Here is a 17,979-nt window from a genome sequence, read left to right on the forward strand (position 1 = left end):
AAAAATGTCATTTTATGGTCCAATCAGGTATTGTTTTGGGACACATTGTGTCACAAAGAGGAATCGAGGTGGATAAAGCCAAAGTAGAATTAATTGCCAAGTTACCACCTCCCAAAACTGTTAGGGAAGTCAGATCCTTTTTAGGGCATGCGGGTTTTTACCGCCGCTTTATCAAGGATTTCAGTAAATTGTCGAAACCCTTATGCGATTTGTTGGCGAAAGATGCTACTTTTAATTTTTCGCCAATTTGTATAACTGCTTTCGAAAGACTAAAGTCTGAACTAACTTCAGCACCCATCATAAGGAGTCCTGATTGGAGTCGTCCTTTTGAAATCATGTGTGATGCATCCGATTATGCCATAGGTGCTGTCTTAGGTCAGCGAGTAGAGAAGCTTCCCCATGTGATTCATTATGCGAGCAAAACTCTGAATGACGCCCAACTTAACTATTCTACCACTGAAAAAGAATTGTTGGCAGTGGTTTTTGCCCTAGATAAATTTCGTCCCTACCTGATAGAATCTAAGGTTCTTGTTTATTCCGATCATGCCACCCTTAAGTACCTTCTCACAAAGAAAGATGCTAAGACAAGGCTCATTCGTTGGATCCTATTGCTCCAGAAATTTGATCTCGAAATTCAAGATAAAAAGGGATCTGAAAATGTCGTAGCTGACCACTTGTCCAGATTAATTGTTGAATCATCTGGAGAATCCATGCCTGTGTCCGAGACCTTCCCTGATGAACAATTAATGATGATTTTCCATACCAATGTTCCATGGTATGCTGATGTAGTCAACTACCTTGTTACTGAACAAATGCCCAGCTCTTGGACCAAACAAGAGAAATTTCGCTTCCAAGCTCGTGTAAAATGGTATTTTTGGGATGAACCATACCTGTTCAAATACTGTCCTGATCAAATCATCAGACGATGCATCCCTGAACACGATCAAAGGAATGTCCTTTCCTTTTGTCATGACCACGCTTGTGGTGGTCATTTCAGTGGTAAAAAGACGGCTGCAAAGGTTTTGCAGTGCGGATTCTATTGGCCCACACTATTTCATGACTCACACGAGTATTGCAAAGCATGTGACCGATGTCAAAGACTAGGAAAAATTTCAAGAAAAAATGAGATGCCCCTAAACCCAATCTTAATTATAGAAATCTTTGATGTTTGGGGTATTGATTTTATGGGTCCTTTTCCTATGTCATTTGGGCACCAGTACATACTCCTAGCTGTTGACTATATATCTAAGTGGATTGAGGCTATCGCGTGTAAGACCAATGATCACAAAGTAGTGATCAAGTTTCTTAAGGAGTCTGTCTTCGCTCGCTTTGGCACCCCTCGTGCTATCATTAGTGATGGGGGGAAACATTTTTGCAATAGAATTTTTAAAGCCCTTGCTAGGAAGTACAACATCACCCATAAGGTCGGTACACCATATCATCCACAAACGAGTGGACAAGTTGAGATTTCCAACAGAGAAATCAAGACCATCCTTGAGAAAACTGTCAATCCATCTCGAAAGGATTGGTCCCTTAGGTTAACAGATGCATTGTGGGCATATCGTACGGCCTACAAAACACCAATTGGAATGTCCCTATACAGGATTGTCTATGGCAAGGCTTGCCATTTACCTGTCGAGTTAGAACACAAGGCCTATTGGGCAATCAAACACTTAAATTTCGATCTCGACAAGGCGGGAGAACATAGAAAGCTTCAGCTCGACGAGCTTGAAGAAATTAGGAACGATGCTTACGAGTGTGTTAAGAAGTACAAGGATCGCATGAAAGTCATGCATGATAAAATGATTACTCGTAAAGAGTTTTACCAAGGACAAAAAGTTCTCCTATATGATTCTCGATTACATCTATTCCCTGGAAAACTTAAATCTCGCTGGACTGGCCCATACACAGTAGAGAAAGTACACCCGCATGGTGCAGTAGTAATATGCAACATCAAGGATGGTAGGACCTTTCAAGTCAATGGACATCGTTTAAAACCATACCTTGAGTATCTAAGTCCAGAAGTTGAGGAGACACTTCTGACCGACCCTATCTATTATGAGTAAATCGGAATTGTCTGGCTGAAGACATAAAACTTAGCGCTCTTTGGGAGGCAACCCAACATGTAAATATCTTCTATAAAAAAAAAAGTTCAATAAATTACTAACATGCAGGTTTGGGGGATTTTGTCCCAATTTTCAATTTACCCACCCATATCAGGTAACCTCTCCTCTGTCCTCTTACTGCTTTAAATTTTCTTTAACATTGAGGACAATGTTAGATTTAGGTTTGGGGGTATTTTTATGCATTTTATTAAAAAAAAAGTTTTTAGTTAAAATTTTTGAAAAAAAAATATACAACACACAAGGTATATAAAATCTAAGAGCCCAATGACTAGTTGGAAGTAGTGCAAAGTGAGTTCTTTTTATTAAGTTCCTTTTAGTGAGTTGTAAGCTAATTAGTGCTTTGAATTTCACAACACATCTGGCCTGCATTTTCTAAGGTATAGGTTCGACATTGTGTTGAGAATATGGTAGCAACCTCGAATCCTGATGAACCATCTTTTTCTGATCAAAAAAAAAAAAAATAAATAAATAAAATAAAAAAAATGGTGGATTTAGTCAGGTACATCGAAAAGGGCTACCTATTGTCAAAGGTCAGCGGGCTTGTGATGAGGAACCCGAGCATAGGTCCGTAGGGGAGTCTTGATGCCCGACACCTCATGCCAACTGGTGTGAGAATTGTCGACTAATTGCTCGCTACATGGAGGAATCATCACAGGAGTAAAAGTGCACAATATATACATTATCATATGCAAAAAAAAAAATCAAATCAAAAAATATATATATATATTGACCTTAAGAAAGACAATAGTGTGAAAGCCGTCGTTGTAAAAATTCGAGTAAACTGGAATATTACAGATAAAGCCCATGAGGTATTAAAGTAAACATCCACAACTCTCGAAATCCTGCAGAAAAGATGATTTTGAATCAGCAAATAGGTTTTATCCGACCAATTCTTGGAAACTACTAATATTAGCGATATTTTGGAGATCCAAAACCTTAGCTTGTGCATGGTCCAAACTTCACTGAGCACTCAAGTATAAATAAGTCTTACAACTTCCTAACGGAAAACTTAATGACTTCAACTCAAATTGCATACTAACCTAGAAAGTGGGCTACTTAGTAATTAAAACCTTGTGTGCTTTTGAAATTCTTATCAGTTATGTACTTGAAATAAGACTTTCATTTCACAAACCAACTTTTATTTTGGGATTGAAGTTTGTGGGTGACTTCACTGCAAACCCTCACGAGACAACACTCGTCCACTAGGATAACCTAGGGGTTTAACGGCTTATTGCACATGCTAAGTGCAATCGTAATGCTCTACGAAAATGAGTATTTATCTTAGGATATTTATATAATAAATAACACTTTTGCTCTCTCATTTTATCATTTTCGCACTGAATTGCTAGAGATTAGCAATAAGCTAGTTGGGGGTTGTGATGAGAGCACAAAAGTGCGACCTACATGTTACTAAAATTAGTGTTATTGTTAACCGATAATGATAAATTTACTGGATTAATATTATATTTGGGTTTAACATAGATTAGTATAAATTAAGGATAAAATGCACATTGAGTACAAATTTGACTTCAAATCGGGCCCGAGTCGGGTTCGGATCCGAGTCGGGTTTGGGTCCGAATCAGGTCCATTTCTTTTGTGCTTTTGGAAAATAATTTTGGGCAAATCTAAATTGGCTATGTCATAACTATAAGGTGCTGGGTGACCCATGACTTGAAAGAATTGCACTTGACCTCCAGTCGGGATAGATGACCCGTCTACAAGCCAAATTTCATATCATACTATTTTTTTATCTATATGACTAATTGGACATAACTTGGTGTCTCCCAGCTCCCATCTTACGAGGGAAAGGAAAATCCAAGCCGCCCGCAGTGCATCACCGCCCTTCCCTTGCTCCCGATCCAAGCGCGCCTGTGATCCCGTGCAAAAGAAGGGGAGAAGAAGGAATTCACCAGCCCGCGTCCCCACCTCCCGGAATCCCATCGTCCACGGATCACGCTTCATCATCAGTCCACCGTGCCAGCCACCGTGCCAACAAGCATCCCGTGATGCAAGCCGAGATCCAGTGCCAGCAACGCCCGCGCGTCTCTTTCCTCCAGCCGATCCGCACTGGATCCCTTCCATGATCGACTCCTCCCTGTCGATCCCGCTCCCAAACCAGCAACCAAAGAAGGAAGTCCTTCCGCGTGCCAGCCACCGTGCCAGCAACGCCCGAAATCCCAGCATCCGAAGAAGGAAGCCCCAGCCGTGATCCAATCTCCGGCGATCTCGAACCGCATCTCACCGCTTCCCGAATCAGCATCCACCGCGTCCGTGTCAATCTCCTCCACGGATCACGCCAAAATCGCTCCTCCTCCGCCCAGCAGCCGTCCACGAAGCTTCCGCCCGTGATCACCGCATCCAGCTCCTCCCAGCGCCCGGATCACGCCAAGATCGACCTCCCCGCGTCCTCACCGCGTCTGCCATCTCCCTTCCGCATCAGGCGACCGTCCGCGGCTATAAGAAGAGAAGGAGGAAGAGAAAGGGGGGTGTGCTCGATTGGGGGTTGAGGCCAAGAACCAGAGAAGGAGGGAGGTGTGTTCGTTGGGGGCCATCGGCTGGGAGGAGAGCTCGGTTTGGGTGGTGTCCGGCTGGTTCAAGAAGGAACAGGGGAGAGTTCGGTTTGGGGAAGAAGAGAGAAAGAAAAAAAAAAAAAAGAAGAAGAGAAATGCTCTGTTTTCTCTTTTGAAAACAGAGCATGTTCTGTTTGTTTTTTTTTTTAGTTTTTTTTTGTTTTATTAAGAGTTTTATTTTGAGAGCAAGTATTTTGGGATTTTTAGTTTTATTCATGCTAAAGTTGTAATTTCTGTTGCTTTTAATTTACGTTCTTCGAATTATGCAATCTTTTAATTTTTCTTTGATGCAATATATTTAATTTTTTTTTATAAAATTTATGTTTCAGGCTTCAATCTTCCTAAGCACTGTTGTCATCCATTTTAATTTATGCAAAAACTCTTCTTTTCCATTAAATATATAAATGTTCTTTAAATCTAAGTATATGTCTTCTAGTTAATTGCAATTAAAAATTATTCTCCGGTAGACTAGATAATCCATCAACATCCTCAAAATAATGTTTTTCTTCTATCATTCAAAAATCGATTTTAAATCCGAGTGAACGTTTTAATTTTTATGCAACTCCAATCGCCTCCCTGTGGATCGACCTCTTACAACCGCTATTCTTCGAGTAGAACAGGTAAGAGTAAAATTAAATTTAAACTTTGTTCGTCGGTTCTAACAACGATCTGTCTAGCGTATTTTTAGTTAGACAGGAAAGGACGAACATTACCCATGCCCTTCTAGGGTGTCCCTGGGTTGTGCATGTGTCACCTTGCCACAGGGTGTGGAGTCAGTAGGGGATTTGCTAGACCACCTAAGGATGCTGGTGGGGAGACGGAGGACTCTGGACAAAAGCATCATTTGTGCTTATATAGCGTATCACATATGACTGGACAGGAATGCCCGCACCTTTAAGGGTAGGAGGGCATCCTCGAGGGCTGTGGTGGACAGAGCTATCCGTCAGGCGACGGATATTATCGTTGCTACCCGAGCGCCTTCATCGGAATGGGGTAGAGACATCTAGGGCTCCCATCTTGCTGCTACAACGCTCTGAGTTACTTTTGTTTCTTCGGAGCTCCCACCCCATGTTACCTTAAGGTGAAATTTGACGGTAGTGCTTTGGCGAGAGAAGGCAGAGGAGGGACTGGGTTTGTGATCCGGAATCACAACTTTAGGTTGATTGTGGCAGGCAATAGGTGCACTTGGCACATGACCGCTATTGGAGCGGAGCTTAGAGCAACGTGGGAAGAAGCCACCTATCCAAGAAGAATCCTAGGGGCAGACTACATCATCCTGGAGGGAGACTCGATTACGGTGACTGAGTAGAATTTATTTATTTTAATTTTTATATGGATAATAAATTCTATTTTTATTTATTTGAATTTTTATTATTAAATCCTTAAAATTTTATTTATATTTATAATTAAATAAAAATATGAATAATTAATTTATATTTGTATTCATTTAGAATAATTGTATCCATTACATTCGTTATCTTTCTAATATCCGTATCGTACTTATTTTTGCCGATACTATTCCTATACGGGTCCTACACACAATTGAATTCATCGTGGCCTTGGATGCATACCCAAGAAGTCTCCGAGTCCGTGCACTGGTCGCTGGAGAATTCGGGGTGGAGAGAGAGAAGGATAGGGATAGAAGACGGCCATGGAGAAGGTCGGCTCCGTTCGATGCCAGAGGATTGCATGTGACGCCATGTTCACTGAGGACAGCAACGTGGAGGGCTCCTGCCGCTATCACGATTCCGTAAGAAAAAACCCTCCATTCCTCGTCTTTCCCCTCCTGTCTTTCCTGTTTCTCAAACTTCTCGCATTTGCTTCTGGGCTCTTTTTATCATATGGTCGTATCATCCGCTGGGAACAAAAAAAAAAATTCTTCTTTTGTTTGTTGATACTGCTTTATCTCAGGAGAAGGAAAAAGATTGTAGCTTTTGATCGTCAGAGTAGGATTTCTCGTGCTTGCAATCGTGTCACAACAAAAGACAACTTTGATGAATATTTGATGGAAAATATTGTAAAATCAACAAGGAATGGCTGGCTAGGGCTGCGATCGTTTGCCAAGGTTCGAATTTTGGTGTGATGCGCTGTTTGTGGGGGCTGAATGATTGTGTCATTTACTTTGGCAACATCAAATGTGCCCTTATTGCTTGATTCGGGTTCGAAGAGCGTTTAAAGATTTGAACTTTAAAAGAAAAGAAGAGGAGATAGTGCTCATCTCCGGATTGCGATGTGTTAGGGTAGTATTTCCTTTATATCATATAAAACCCTAGAACACAAGACACATTGGTTCAAGATTTGAGGAATAACAGCACGGGGCTGACATATTCAAAGCCCCATTTCAAATCACCTTGTAGTCATTGCCGACATCCATTACCTTTTAGCGAAATCATGTAATATCTAGATTCTTACTTTGTTTCAATCTCAGATCACATCTTAAAATAAAAGTAATATTTTTTAAAGTAAGCCTTGTTTTCATATTTATGTTCACTATCTGGTTCCACGATCACTTCACATAAGAATGGGTTAAAAACATCTGCAGAACCAATAAATATTTTTTTTGTTCAATTCATACTAGCCGAGATGCCGGGAGGTGTAGGTACTATAATATTTTCCATTGATTTTCACATGTTTTCATAATTCATCACAAACCAAGGTAATACATTTGCAATCAGCCATCTGGGTAATTTTAGGTAGAAATAAACCAGTACCTGGTCTGTAAATAAGGACTTTCATAAACATCTGTCCCAGAATGATAACTCTTGTATGAAAATTATTTATTATTTCTACGAGGGGAATTGTTTCATCAGTTAATAGTAACTTACAATAGATTGCTGATGGACTCACTTTTTCAATTGTATCCTGTGATCGTGGCTGTAGACCCCATATCAATGGTTTCGCCCTCAAGGTCCTGAGTTGCTTTCATGTTAGTAGGCTGATGACTGTATACATATTTGCCAATACTTTGTATCAAGTGCTTGAGCAAAAGATTATACATTATCAGAAAATGTGTACTTGAAGTGGATGCTAAGTACTTATGTACTGACCCTAATTTCTTTTAGTTGAAATCACAACTTGGTATTAATGTTTTGATGCCTTTTTGTTTTCCAGGGAGTAAGTCAAATTTCACATTTGCTGGTATTGTTTTTGCAAAACATCAACAAGTTCCTAATGTAAGTGTATCTTAACCTTTCCAGCCTATATTTCATGATGGTATGAAAGAATGGAGCTGTTGCAGGCAAAAAAGTCATGATTTTAGCTTATTTTTGGCTATCCCTGGGTAGGCTACTTTTTTTTGACTGCCTCTAATTTAATGATAGTTGATATATGGATAGTAGTGATTTGTATGATATCTTTAATTTGTTGGATATATATTTGTACTATTCATTCAACTTGTTACTGGCTTCCCTATTTTACTTAAGTTGGCCTATGGCCAGAAGAACTTGGTCTGTCTGTAGGCTATCATGTATATCTGAATTGATTTTAGGTCTATTTACTCTGTCTTGATCCGATTGACAGCATGCTGATGGAGTAACACACAAAAACACCATGTTCCAAGTAATTAGTTTTTCGTGCTTTTCTGAATAATGGTAAGAACGAAAATGGAAAACGTATATATTGCAAATTTGAATGATCATAAATGTTTTGTTAGGTTGCATGAAAGTGATAATGTATGCAAAAGCCCAGCCACATCAATTGAACAAACATCTCTTACTATATATAGTGAGAACACATGCATGACCAACCCTCATCAAATGTTCAATGCACCTCATGCAAGATCACATGACTAGAAAAGTTGGACATGGGACATGGATGAGAAAGATGGAAAATAAGTTATGCTCACTCTCTCAAAAACAGGACTCTCAATTTCGAGCATAGAGATTCCAGAAAAAAGATCTGATGCCTCAACTAATCCTCTTCTTCTCTCTTTAGAACATCAACTCCCAATGATAGAAAAACCATAGCTGTCCATTATTCTGAGACTTCATATGTATCCTAAATAAACCATCTTTATTCAGAATCTCAGATGATCTCATATACCTTTCCATCTGTTTCCATGTGAGACAAAGAATCGGATGGGATGGAGGAGGGGGGACAAATAAAAATATGCTAGGATGTAGTTGGATTTGAACCAGACACTTAAACCCCAATTCATAAAAAAAGGATCACATGTCAACAAATTCTGATGGATCCCTCATAATAACAAATATTAGTACTTTTAAGAGTCCTAATGTATCCAAATATAACCACCCATACTTTCAAGAGTCCTAATGTATCCAAATACATTTTCTTTAACCCGAGGAGATCTATCTCCATCCCATGTGTCCTGCACATGCCAGATATTAGTACTTCATAATGATGAATTTCCTAACTTTGTTATTCAATGTCGGCCTTACTATGCTTCCTTATCAATCTTCATGGTTTTGAATGCACAGAAGTATTAACCCTATGTAAAATAGCTAATGCTATCTAGAAGGTTCAGTAGATTTTATGTTACTACAAAGCCGTTTAGACAAGAATGCTCATAGATGACAAACATAGAGTACTGAAGTTACAATATGTCCAAAGGGCATCTGCACCTTCTTTTTTGAAACATGGGTAGAAAGGCTTCCTCTCCAAGTGCAACAAGCCACCTACCAGCATAACTCTGATCATGCTTTACTTTTTTCGTCGAGCATCCACTCCTCTGTTGAAGTACAGAAATCAATTAGTAGCATTAAATGTTGTCAACCAGGGAGCTGGATCTGCTGCTCTCGTGTCAGTTGATTATGCAAATCCTGTGCTTTCAATTTCTTTGATACTGGAGATTTGAAGAAAGGCTGGCTGCCAACTTGTACTCGGACATGCAGTGCATTTTCAGGCAGCTAGGAGAAAGTAGTGTTGTGCATCTGGCATGGTTCTGCTTGTTGCACCGAATCAGCTTTCATAACTAAGATGTGTTAATGCCTCTTTGCGTTTTACCCCTGGGATTGGCTTTAGTAAACCATCAATTCCTATCAGGGGCCTCATTGTCCGTCATTGTGAGCTTTCTCCAGCATTATCATGAGCACTTGCAGATTCCTTATATCTTCCCTTCAATACAAAATGGAGTTCATTTTTTCTTCTTGAGAGGTGCTGGCATTCATTCCTCATGACTGTACTATTTCAATTGGTTTAGCATACACCTTCCATTATCTTCTTCGGATGGGTTTATTTACTTTTTGTTACTGCGACCTTTTTGTTGATATAACTACTGTTCTTCATTTAAATTTTTGCAAACCATTTTTGTGGGTTCTGTAGCTTGCTTAACTGAAATAGCATGGACTTTGGCTAATTGCACATAAAGTTGAACTTTATTGATATTCTAAACAAATATAAGGGGCATATTTTGCTGCTGCATAGAGTAAATTTTTCTGTACCAGAGCATGCAAACCTTTTCTTTCTGGATGCACTGTATTGTAAACATTATTAATGTTTCAAGCAATCGAACCCAAATACTCTTCTAGAAATGTATAATTTTCTGCTCTACTCAAAAACATTTAATTTTCTGTTTTTTATTCGTAAGAGATATCCCATTGTCTAGGTCTTTGAGATATTTCATTTGCAATAACCTCCAAATTATGGAAAAAGGTAAGAGAAGTTATGTAACCTGGACAATGTACGCGTTAGTAGATGCCCTCTTGAGGACATGCTTAAATATATGTTTTCTTGCATGTAATCGTGCTGAGCAGTTGCACTCTTATGTGCATTTTAGTGCCTTATCAAGTAACTTTTCTTTCTTTTATGAATGAAGTTGTAAGACAGGGAAACATACTACTGAGAAACCAGTTACCAAGATTGTATCTGCAAACCCCCATAAGGCGGTGCCACTTCCATCTGCTGCTCCAAATAAAAAACCTGTCGATTCTTGTTCGAGGTGCCGCCAAGGCTTTTTCTGCTCTGATCATGGTAAAATTTCTTTCTGACATGAGACGGTCTTGAAATGTTTCCGGGGTAAGGCACCCTATATTTTGGTTTCGCTACGGTTCAAGATGAACTTTTTTACTAAAATTGAGAACCTGGTACTCCCAGTTAGTGAGAAAAAGGACCTATATTTTTCAGGTTCGCAAGGCAGACCTTCAAGACCATCTGTAGTCACTACTAAGAAAGATGATCATGTTGAGAAGGCTGCTGCTCCCCCAGTCAAGAAGATAGTCGATCTGAATGAGCCCCAGATTTGCAGGAATAAAGGATGCGGCAAAACCTTTAAAGAGAAGGATAACTATGAAACTGCATGCGAGTACCATCCAGGTCCAGCAATTTTTCATGACAGGTCGAGAGGGGTAGGTTTTCTAATCCTTTCTCAGATGGTTAGGTGAACTTGATCGGATCTGCTGCCACTTGCTCTTTCTAACCTGTTTTGCCCGTATGTAGTGGAAATGCTGCGACATTCATGCAAAGGAGTTTGATGAGTTCTTGAACATACCTCCATGCACAAAGGGATGGCACAATGCTGATGCAGCTTGACTTTGGTTGGCCCAAGTTTCACAAAGTCCTTTGTATTCCAAGTGCAAACGCTGCCCATAGGTCCAGTGACCTTGGACTGAGACTTGTTCATGGCAGTTCTGCTGCCGGAGTGTAACACAGTGTTTCAACAATAGACTAAATTGTTGCCTTCATATTAGATTTTCTCGGAGAGTTCTTAACTGTTCTTAAAGAATCCTTCTGTTAATTTTTGCCCTACAAAATCTGTAGAACTTGTCATTACCTCATTATAAATGCTGTCTGTCTTCTTGTTATGCTTAATTTCCAGATAGTTTTGTGACGACTATTGAGACTTAACTATGCAAGAAAACATACTTGGCTGTCAGACCCATGTGGATGTTAAAATTTTGTAGTGAAACTGAAGGAGGTTTTTACCGTCCATCTAACAAATGAATGACTCGAATTCACTTTTGGCAAGTTCTTGCATGATCGTTTTCGCCTTGATCATAATTTTTGCTCGAATCGGAGATCGATGGTAAACAATATATATTTTGATTTATTTCTTTTTATGCACTACTGTAATCTTCTAGGGGCCAGTGGGTTGATTCCAATATTTCCAACCATTCCCATGGAAAAAAAATATTTCTAGCCATTGATCTGTCAATTGAAACTCAGGATTATCATCAGTTAGAATTAATCAAGTGTTTCTTCTTGTGCTGTAATCCTTTTTATTTGAAAAATAAAAAAGAAAACACAAAAAAACCGACGTGAATGCAACCTTGGGTCTACATAGACTGGAGAGCAAGACTGACCACCAATCTAGCCAGAGGCGCAGGGCACTTGGTGACAATGTCAAACTTGGAAGGATTTGATGCATGCCCAAACAAAGACAAGCTCAAAGCAAGCAGCTCCCCAAGGGACAACCTGGAAGAGAGGAACCCTTCCCAATGGTATGGATCCAGATCAAAGAAAGCATCAAAGAACCTCCTTGTGCCCTTCAAGTCCAGCCTCAGCAGAGTCTCCATCCCAAAGCAGTAGAACTCCCTAGCTCTCCTCCTCTCCCCTGTCCACAGCGCAGCCCACACCCTTCTGTAAAGCTGCCTCCCTCGTATCATCCTTGTCGAGCCCAAGCACTCCGCCATAGCGTCGGCAACCACCGGAGCCAAGGCCAAGGTTCTTGCCACCATGTACCCCGTGGACGGGTGCACCAGTCCGGCGGACCCGCCAAACCCCATGAGATTCCGGGGAATGGCAGGTAGCGGCCCGCCCATCGGAATCAAACACCTCTCACCCTCGATCACGCGCTCCACCTTGATCCCAAGGTGTCTCAGCCTGGCCACCATCCTCCTCTTCACTTCAACGTATGGAAGCGCCGGCCGGCTCACCAGCGACGTCTCTTCGAGGAAGATCAACTTGGAGTCGAAGGGCATCGCATAAAGGAACGTCGGGAGCTTGTCGTTCCGAGGCCTCAACCAAGGCTCGTTGCCTAAGTGCGAGTCCCTCCAGTCCATGAGCACCATCTTGTCCGTGTCGAAAGGGTGGCCCTCCACCTCTGCGAGTATCCCATGCGCAATCTGGTACCCGTGGTTCCTCACCGGCCCCTCAAACTCTATAAATGGACTCGTGAATCCGGTGGCGTCGACGACCATGCTAGCTTTCAGCTCGGAGCCATCGGAGCACGTCACGGCGGAGCTGAACTCCTTGTGCTCCACCTTCCATGCCTTGGCCTTGTGGAACTTGGCCCCATTAGAGGCGCATCCTTGCAGCAGCTGCGTCTTTAGTCTTTTACGACAGACTCTACCATAAGGGCGGCCGAGATGCTTTGTGTTCCGATCGTCAATGAAGACGGTCGTCATTGGCCACACCTTATCGAGGCAGCCCTCGAGGCCCATAGCCTCGAACTCATCAACCCAAACGCCATAGTTGTTGGGCCACGCTGAGAGCGGCGAGGGGTCGATGCAGCAGACGCGAATGCCGTGCGCGGAAGCTCGCTCGGCGAGGCGCAGGCCGGCTGGGCCGGAGCCTAGGATGACCGCGTCGTAGGATGATGAGTTCGATGGCTCATGCCATTGGAGGTCGATGGCGAGACACTCTGGCTTGGCTTCGTGGCTCAGATCCAAGAAGCTTTGCGGTTTGCTGCTGCGAGCTCTGATGATGGTTTTGTTTTGAAGTGGGCGGGATCTTGGAAGGGAGAGAGGCGGAGAGCTCGAGGGGAGGAGCTTGCGAGTAATTAGAGGAGGCATCTGCAGAGCTCTCATGTCTTTGGCTGGCAAGGGGCCTAAAGGAAGTACCTTCGTTTTTATTAGAGAATGGAGTCTAGAGAAAGGGACAAAAGAGGATATAGGCCGGCCTTGTAGGAAAGGATACCTTCATGTGTGGCAAACCGAAAAAAAAGAAGGAATCTTTGAGGTAGGAACTATTCCAGTCATGGAGAGCAGGGTAAAACGGTATTTGGCAAGGATAGCTCTAGTACTCTAAACATTGTTTTGTTTCCAAACACAAAGTGTTAAAAGAGTATTTGTGAGGTCATGAACAATGGGGAATGGTCGAGATGGAGCTCGACGCGTCGCGGGCTCTGGCCGAGATGGCGATAGTGGAGAGCCATGGAAAAGAGGAGGAGGAGGAAGCGGGTTAAGGACGACGGCTAGCCTTCGAAAGCTCAGGAGGTGATCTTCAGAGAAAGGAATTGTGGGGGATTGGACGCAATTTTTTGCTAGGTTTGAACTTTTCCCATTATTTTTTTTTCGATTTCATTGCTTTTGATGCTGATTTCTGATTGTTGTGTTTCGTAAAAATGCTTCCTTTGACGAAAAAGGGATGTGTGTTCTTATTTGATTGGAAAAATTTCCCGTTGGATGGGAGCTGTATGGGTTCTTGATTTAAGTAAAAGTATGGGAAACATGCTTGATTTAGGTATAAATGGATTTTGAAAAAAATAACGGAGGAAGGAATTATCAATGGAAGTGATCTCGATCTATTTTGGTTGGAGACGCTGGGATAAAAACGAGATCTTTACTCTATTTCTGTTCATAAGTAATTCCATTTCCCTGCTAAGTTCTTGGGTGAACGGGTATATTGAACTTTTTTCGATTTTTTTTCCACCTTAACTTTAGTTTTGTATTGGAATTGACACTGAATATCTTTCCATGAGCAACCTGGAACTATATCCATTTGGGGAGCAAATCAGAGCAGTTTTCTGAAAATATAAGAGAAAGGAAGCAACATAGAACTATCCATTTGTCTGAAAAATTCAAAAAAAAAAAAAAACAGCAAGCTAGAATGATCCATCTGTGGAAACAAAATAAGCATTGAAGCATGTTTATATGAAAATTTCTAGTTTTACATGAAAAACTTCGCATATCATTGCTTTCTCTGTGCATAGCTGCTAGCATTGTCAATTTGAAAAAATTGTGTGCATTACATTTACTGCAATCAAGTTTTAGGTAAAGTGAAAGAAACAAACTACTTATACACATGCAAACATCGGTATCAAGGTGCTGAAAGTTCAAGGTTGGGGTCTTGATTCTATGTAATGTAGCGGTCCGAGACTTGATTATATGTTATGTATTACTTAACCACTTTATTTCTCTTATATACAAATTTAGTACTCTTTATTTAATTACAAACTGCTCTGGTTCTTGTCCTATCGTAGCTATCAGTATAAATGATCGTTAAGTTAGTCTGTGCCTTTGTTTTGCCAATAGCGACCTCGTTGGTTTTTCTCGCTCCTCATCTATTAAGTCCTGAAACGTAGACAACAAGCACACATGCACAAGGATGAAAGGATTGAGGAAGAGTGACAAGCAAAATAAATATTCACTTTAAGTCTCTAAGGAAATAATCATTGGGAGGGTAATAACGGACTTGAATAATAGTTGAAGTCTAATGTGCATGAGATTGCAAACTGTTATGAGCACTTTAATGCAGTTGCTCTCAAGTAGCAGCCAGTAGAATGGAATGCATAAACTCCAAATGCTGACTCCTATTTGTTTCATTTTGTTAGCCTTTAATCCTCTTTTGCCTAATAAGGGAGATTATGTGCTTATGCTGAATTCCATGTTACACTTTCTTACACCGGATCTTCCTGAAAGGGTTGCAATCACGTCTCTAAACTAGCCATCCAAAATTAGAAGGAACATAGTATCTGTACTTGCTGCTATCTATTAGTCAAACTAAGTCCAACTAGTGAAATGAAGCACATTATGTAAATGACGATTCAGCGAATCAAGGGAAAAGAAATTTGAAGAACTTGTCTTGATAAGCATTATTTTACCAGTAAAGTCTTGATTCTACATTTAAATGGTGTCAAAGGTTCTCTGTTAGCAGAAAATATATGAATGGTAAGCTAATTTTAACATCTTTTTTAATTTTTGATTCTTTAAATGTAAAATTTTGTACTGTACTGGCTTAGATTAATTGGTCTCCTTACATATATTTATGGAGATTTCATTTGTGTTGTCAAGAAGATAAGAAATATGTCAAAGATTCAATGGAGGAAAGCTTTGAATAGCCTAGAGCAGACATCAACTGCCCCACTAGGAACATTTCATTCTCCAGTAGTAGATTGAAGCAAAATTTGACCAAGGTAACAGTGGATTCAGTCTCATGAGAATATTTCTTTTACAACATATTTAAACTTTTAGTGTTTCATAGGCTGAGAAAGAAGCAAAGAGAATACGCAGGGTATTAGCTAATAGAGAGTCAGCTAGGTGGACAATTCATAAGCAGCAGGTAAAAGGAAGTGATAATGCCTTCTCATCTCTCAACCGTGTATTCCTTTTGGCTAAAATGTTGTTACCTAGTGGTTAGCTCTATATCCTCAAAATTATCATTTGTGCTTATCATGGATGACATGCCTTATCATGTTTCTCAAGTTTTTGTCTATGTTTTATCAGGCCATTCATGAGGAGCTGACCAAAAAGGTTGCTGATTTGTCAGTGGAAAATAAGAATATAAAGATGGTATTCATAATTCCCTCATGATCTTGGAAAATAATGTTAAATTATGGGTTGCTTTTTAGCAATAGTAATAACCTTACGTGTTCCTTAAAAAAATAATTACCTGATATATTGCTACTACGGTTTTCTAAATTATGGCTCCTATTTTTGCTTTCATGTCTCAAAGGTCGAAAGGTGGTGGCCCTGATATGCTGAAAAAGGAAATTTATGCATTATATGGGTTCTCTCCTATCCTTGTGATGGGCTTAACTGATCCAACCATTTAACAATTTTGTTTAATATGTGCGACGGAGGAGTTGGTCATGAAAGAGTACGTTTGCTCGAAGGACACAAACAAACAACTAAAGGAGCAGGTTTGGTCTCTTTAAAGTATATGAAGTCAACAGAAGATGCATGAGTCAAATATTTTTCTAATTATAGTGCAATGGTATAAATTTCTCAAAGAATTTTACACTCTGCAGATCGCCAAGACAATCGAGTGTGAGGTTGGAACAAGTGCAGAGACCATGTCCATGCAGGTGGAGATATCATCTTCGTCGACTAATCTCCCACCAATGATATATAGCAGACTGCCTTTGGTGCCATATGCCTGGCCTCTCTGGCCTTCCATCTCTCCAAATGCTAGACCTTGCCATGATCATGATGATAGTCCTAGTATGTTTAGTGGATCAGTGTCACAATTCTATTTGCCACCCTCTGCTTGGTTTTATCCTTTACTACATGAGGTGTCTGGATCCTGCTCTCAACATTCTCGTTCATTTACAGGAAGACATGAAGATCCTGTCAGCATACGGCATGCTTCAGGACAATCTTACAGAGCACTGGACTGCAGTAAGGAAATAAATGTTTCTTCGCCACAAACAATCGCCGCTGAGAAAGAGGAAAACACTGCTACAAGCAACCAAGGGTTGCTAGGAACAATCCAAACAGAGCATCAGATGTTCAAGTCCTTGTCCAGATAAACTAGTCCACATCTTCTCGTGGTAGGAGTTCAGTTTCCTCAGCAGATGTTAAAGGGTGAATCGGCGACAGGTCAAGACAATGGAACTTCACTGGAAAAATCAGAAGGAGATTGTTGTCACCCTCGAGAAATTATCGGGTGCAGCTGCAGCAGCACAAGCCCAGAAGAGGAGGAAATAACTCATGAAGTTAAAACAACTCCATTCGAAGACAGGTTGGATTGCGCTGCTAAGCTCTGAAAAGGGTGTTGATGCATCTTAGCTCCTGATACCAGTTTTGGCCTTCCTAAATGAGCATGCAGCTAATGCCACTCCCTCGCCCCAATCCATCGGAATCATGTCGGTGGTTGGAGTTCTTGTTTTTACCATTTGAAGATCATGCTCTGTGCAGGCCACAACACATGAGGAATCCCTTTGACCAAACAAACCATTAAGGCAAGGAGGGAAAGAATAGAATTTTGACATCTATTTTATAGCTCTTCCAGAGTGCTGTGAATCTTAGAGGATGAGTGACACATCAGAGAAAAAGATCATTATCTTTATCTGCTTCAGTTATGTAAAAAATGAATCAAAGAAAGATCCAATCAGTGTCATGTAATATTTTAAGCAATCTACTTTTGTATACCTCTATCTGATATGTTTATATGATACTCACATCCAGCTAAACCAGACTGTAATGCATGCAGGAAATATTGTTGAAAATAATACTTCGATGTGATTATTTGTGGATTAGTTTTCAGCAATTAAAGTAATAAAAAATAAAATTTCCATTGTATATGATAAAAGAAATTAATTACATATTCTCCAAGATCTTAATTCATGCTCCTTATAATCCTAAATTGTTATACCATTCATTATCTTAACGTCTTCGTTCTCAGATTTCTTCTGCAACTAAATCTGGAATGTCGAATGGTATATGCTA

The 17,979-nt window shown here is 40.4% G+C and overlaps 3 protein-coding genes across 4 annotated transcripts; 2 read left to right on the top strand and 1 right to left on the bottom strand.

Annotated features, from left to right (window-relative positions):
• Nucleotides 1-6,227: 6,227 nt before the first annotated feature.
• LOC103703107 (cysteine and histidine-rich domain-containing protein RAR1-like) lies at nt 6,228-11,454 on the top strand. Of its 2 annotated transcripts, none has more exons than XM_008785819.4 (5): nt 6,228-6,446; nt 7,808-7,869; nt 10,470-10,624; nt 10,778-10,998; nt 11,090-11,454. In XM_008785819.4, the coding sequence occupies exons 1-5, from the start codon at nt 6,348-6,350 to the stop codon at nt 11,180-11,182; spliced, it is 630 nt and encodes a 209-aa protein (XP_008784041.3). In that variant the 5' UTR covers nt 6,228-6,347; the 3' UTR covers nt 11,183-11,454. The 2 variants fall into 2 exon arrangements, with proteins under 2 accessions (XP_008784041.3, XP_088565879.1); XM_088709753.1 differs by having other exon boundaries at nt 6,238-6,446; nt 7,808-7,976.
• A 280-nt stretch (nt 11,455-11,734) lies between these two features.
• Nucleotides 11,735-13,495, bottom strand: LOC103703106 (capsanthin/capsorubin synthase, chromoplastic-like). Its single transcript, XM_008785817.6, has one exon. The coding sequence runs from the start codon at nt 13,396-13,398 to the stop codon at nt 11,926-11,928; it is 1,473 nt and encodes a 490-aa protein (XP_008784039.3). The 5' UTR covers nt 13,399-13,495; the 3' UTR covers nt 11,735-11,925.
• Nucleotides 13,496-13,691: 196 nt separating this feature from the next.
• On the top strand, nt 13,692-17,789 carry LOC103703231 (uncharacterized). The gene is made up of 7 exons (XM_039130751.2): nt 13,692-13,770; nt 15,144-15,232; nt 15,651-15,725; nt 15,794-15,871; nt 16,036-16,103; nt 16,388-16,451; nt 16,560-17,789. Exons 1-7 carry the CDS (start codon nt 13,692-13,694, stop codon nt 17,058-17,060), a joined length of 954 nt encoding a protein of 317 aa, XP_038986679.2. The 3' UTR covers nt 17,061-17,789.
• The last annotated feature ends 190 nt before the right edge of the window (nt 17,790-17,979 follow it).

Source organism: Phoenix dactylifera, chromosome 13, assembly GCF_051530095.1.
Source record: "Phoenix dactylifera cultivar Ajwa chromosome 13, Ajwa_hap1_PhDact_Kaust_v1.1, whole genome shotgun sequence".
Taxonomy (NCBI): Eukaryota; Viridiplantae; Streptophyta; class Magnoliopsida; order Arecales; family Arecaceae; genus Phoenix; species Phoenix dactylifera.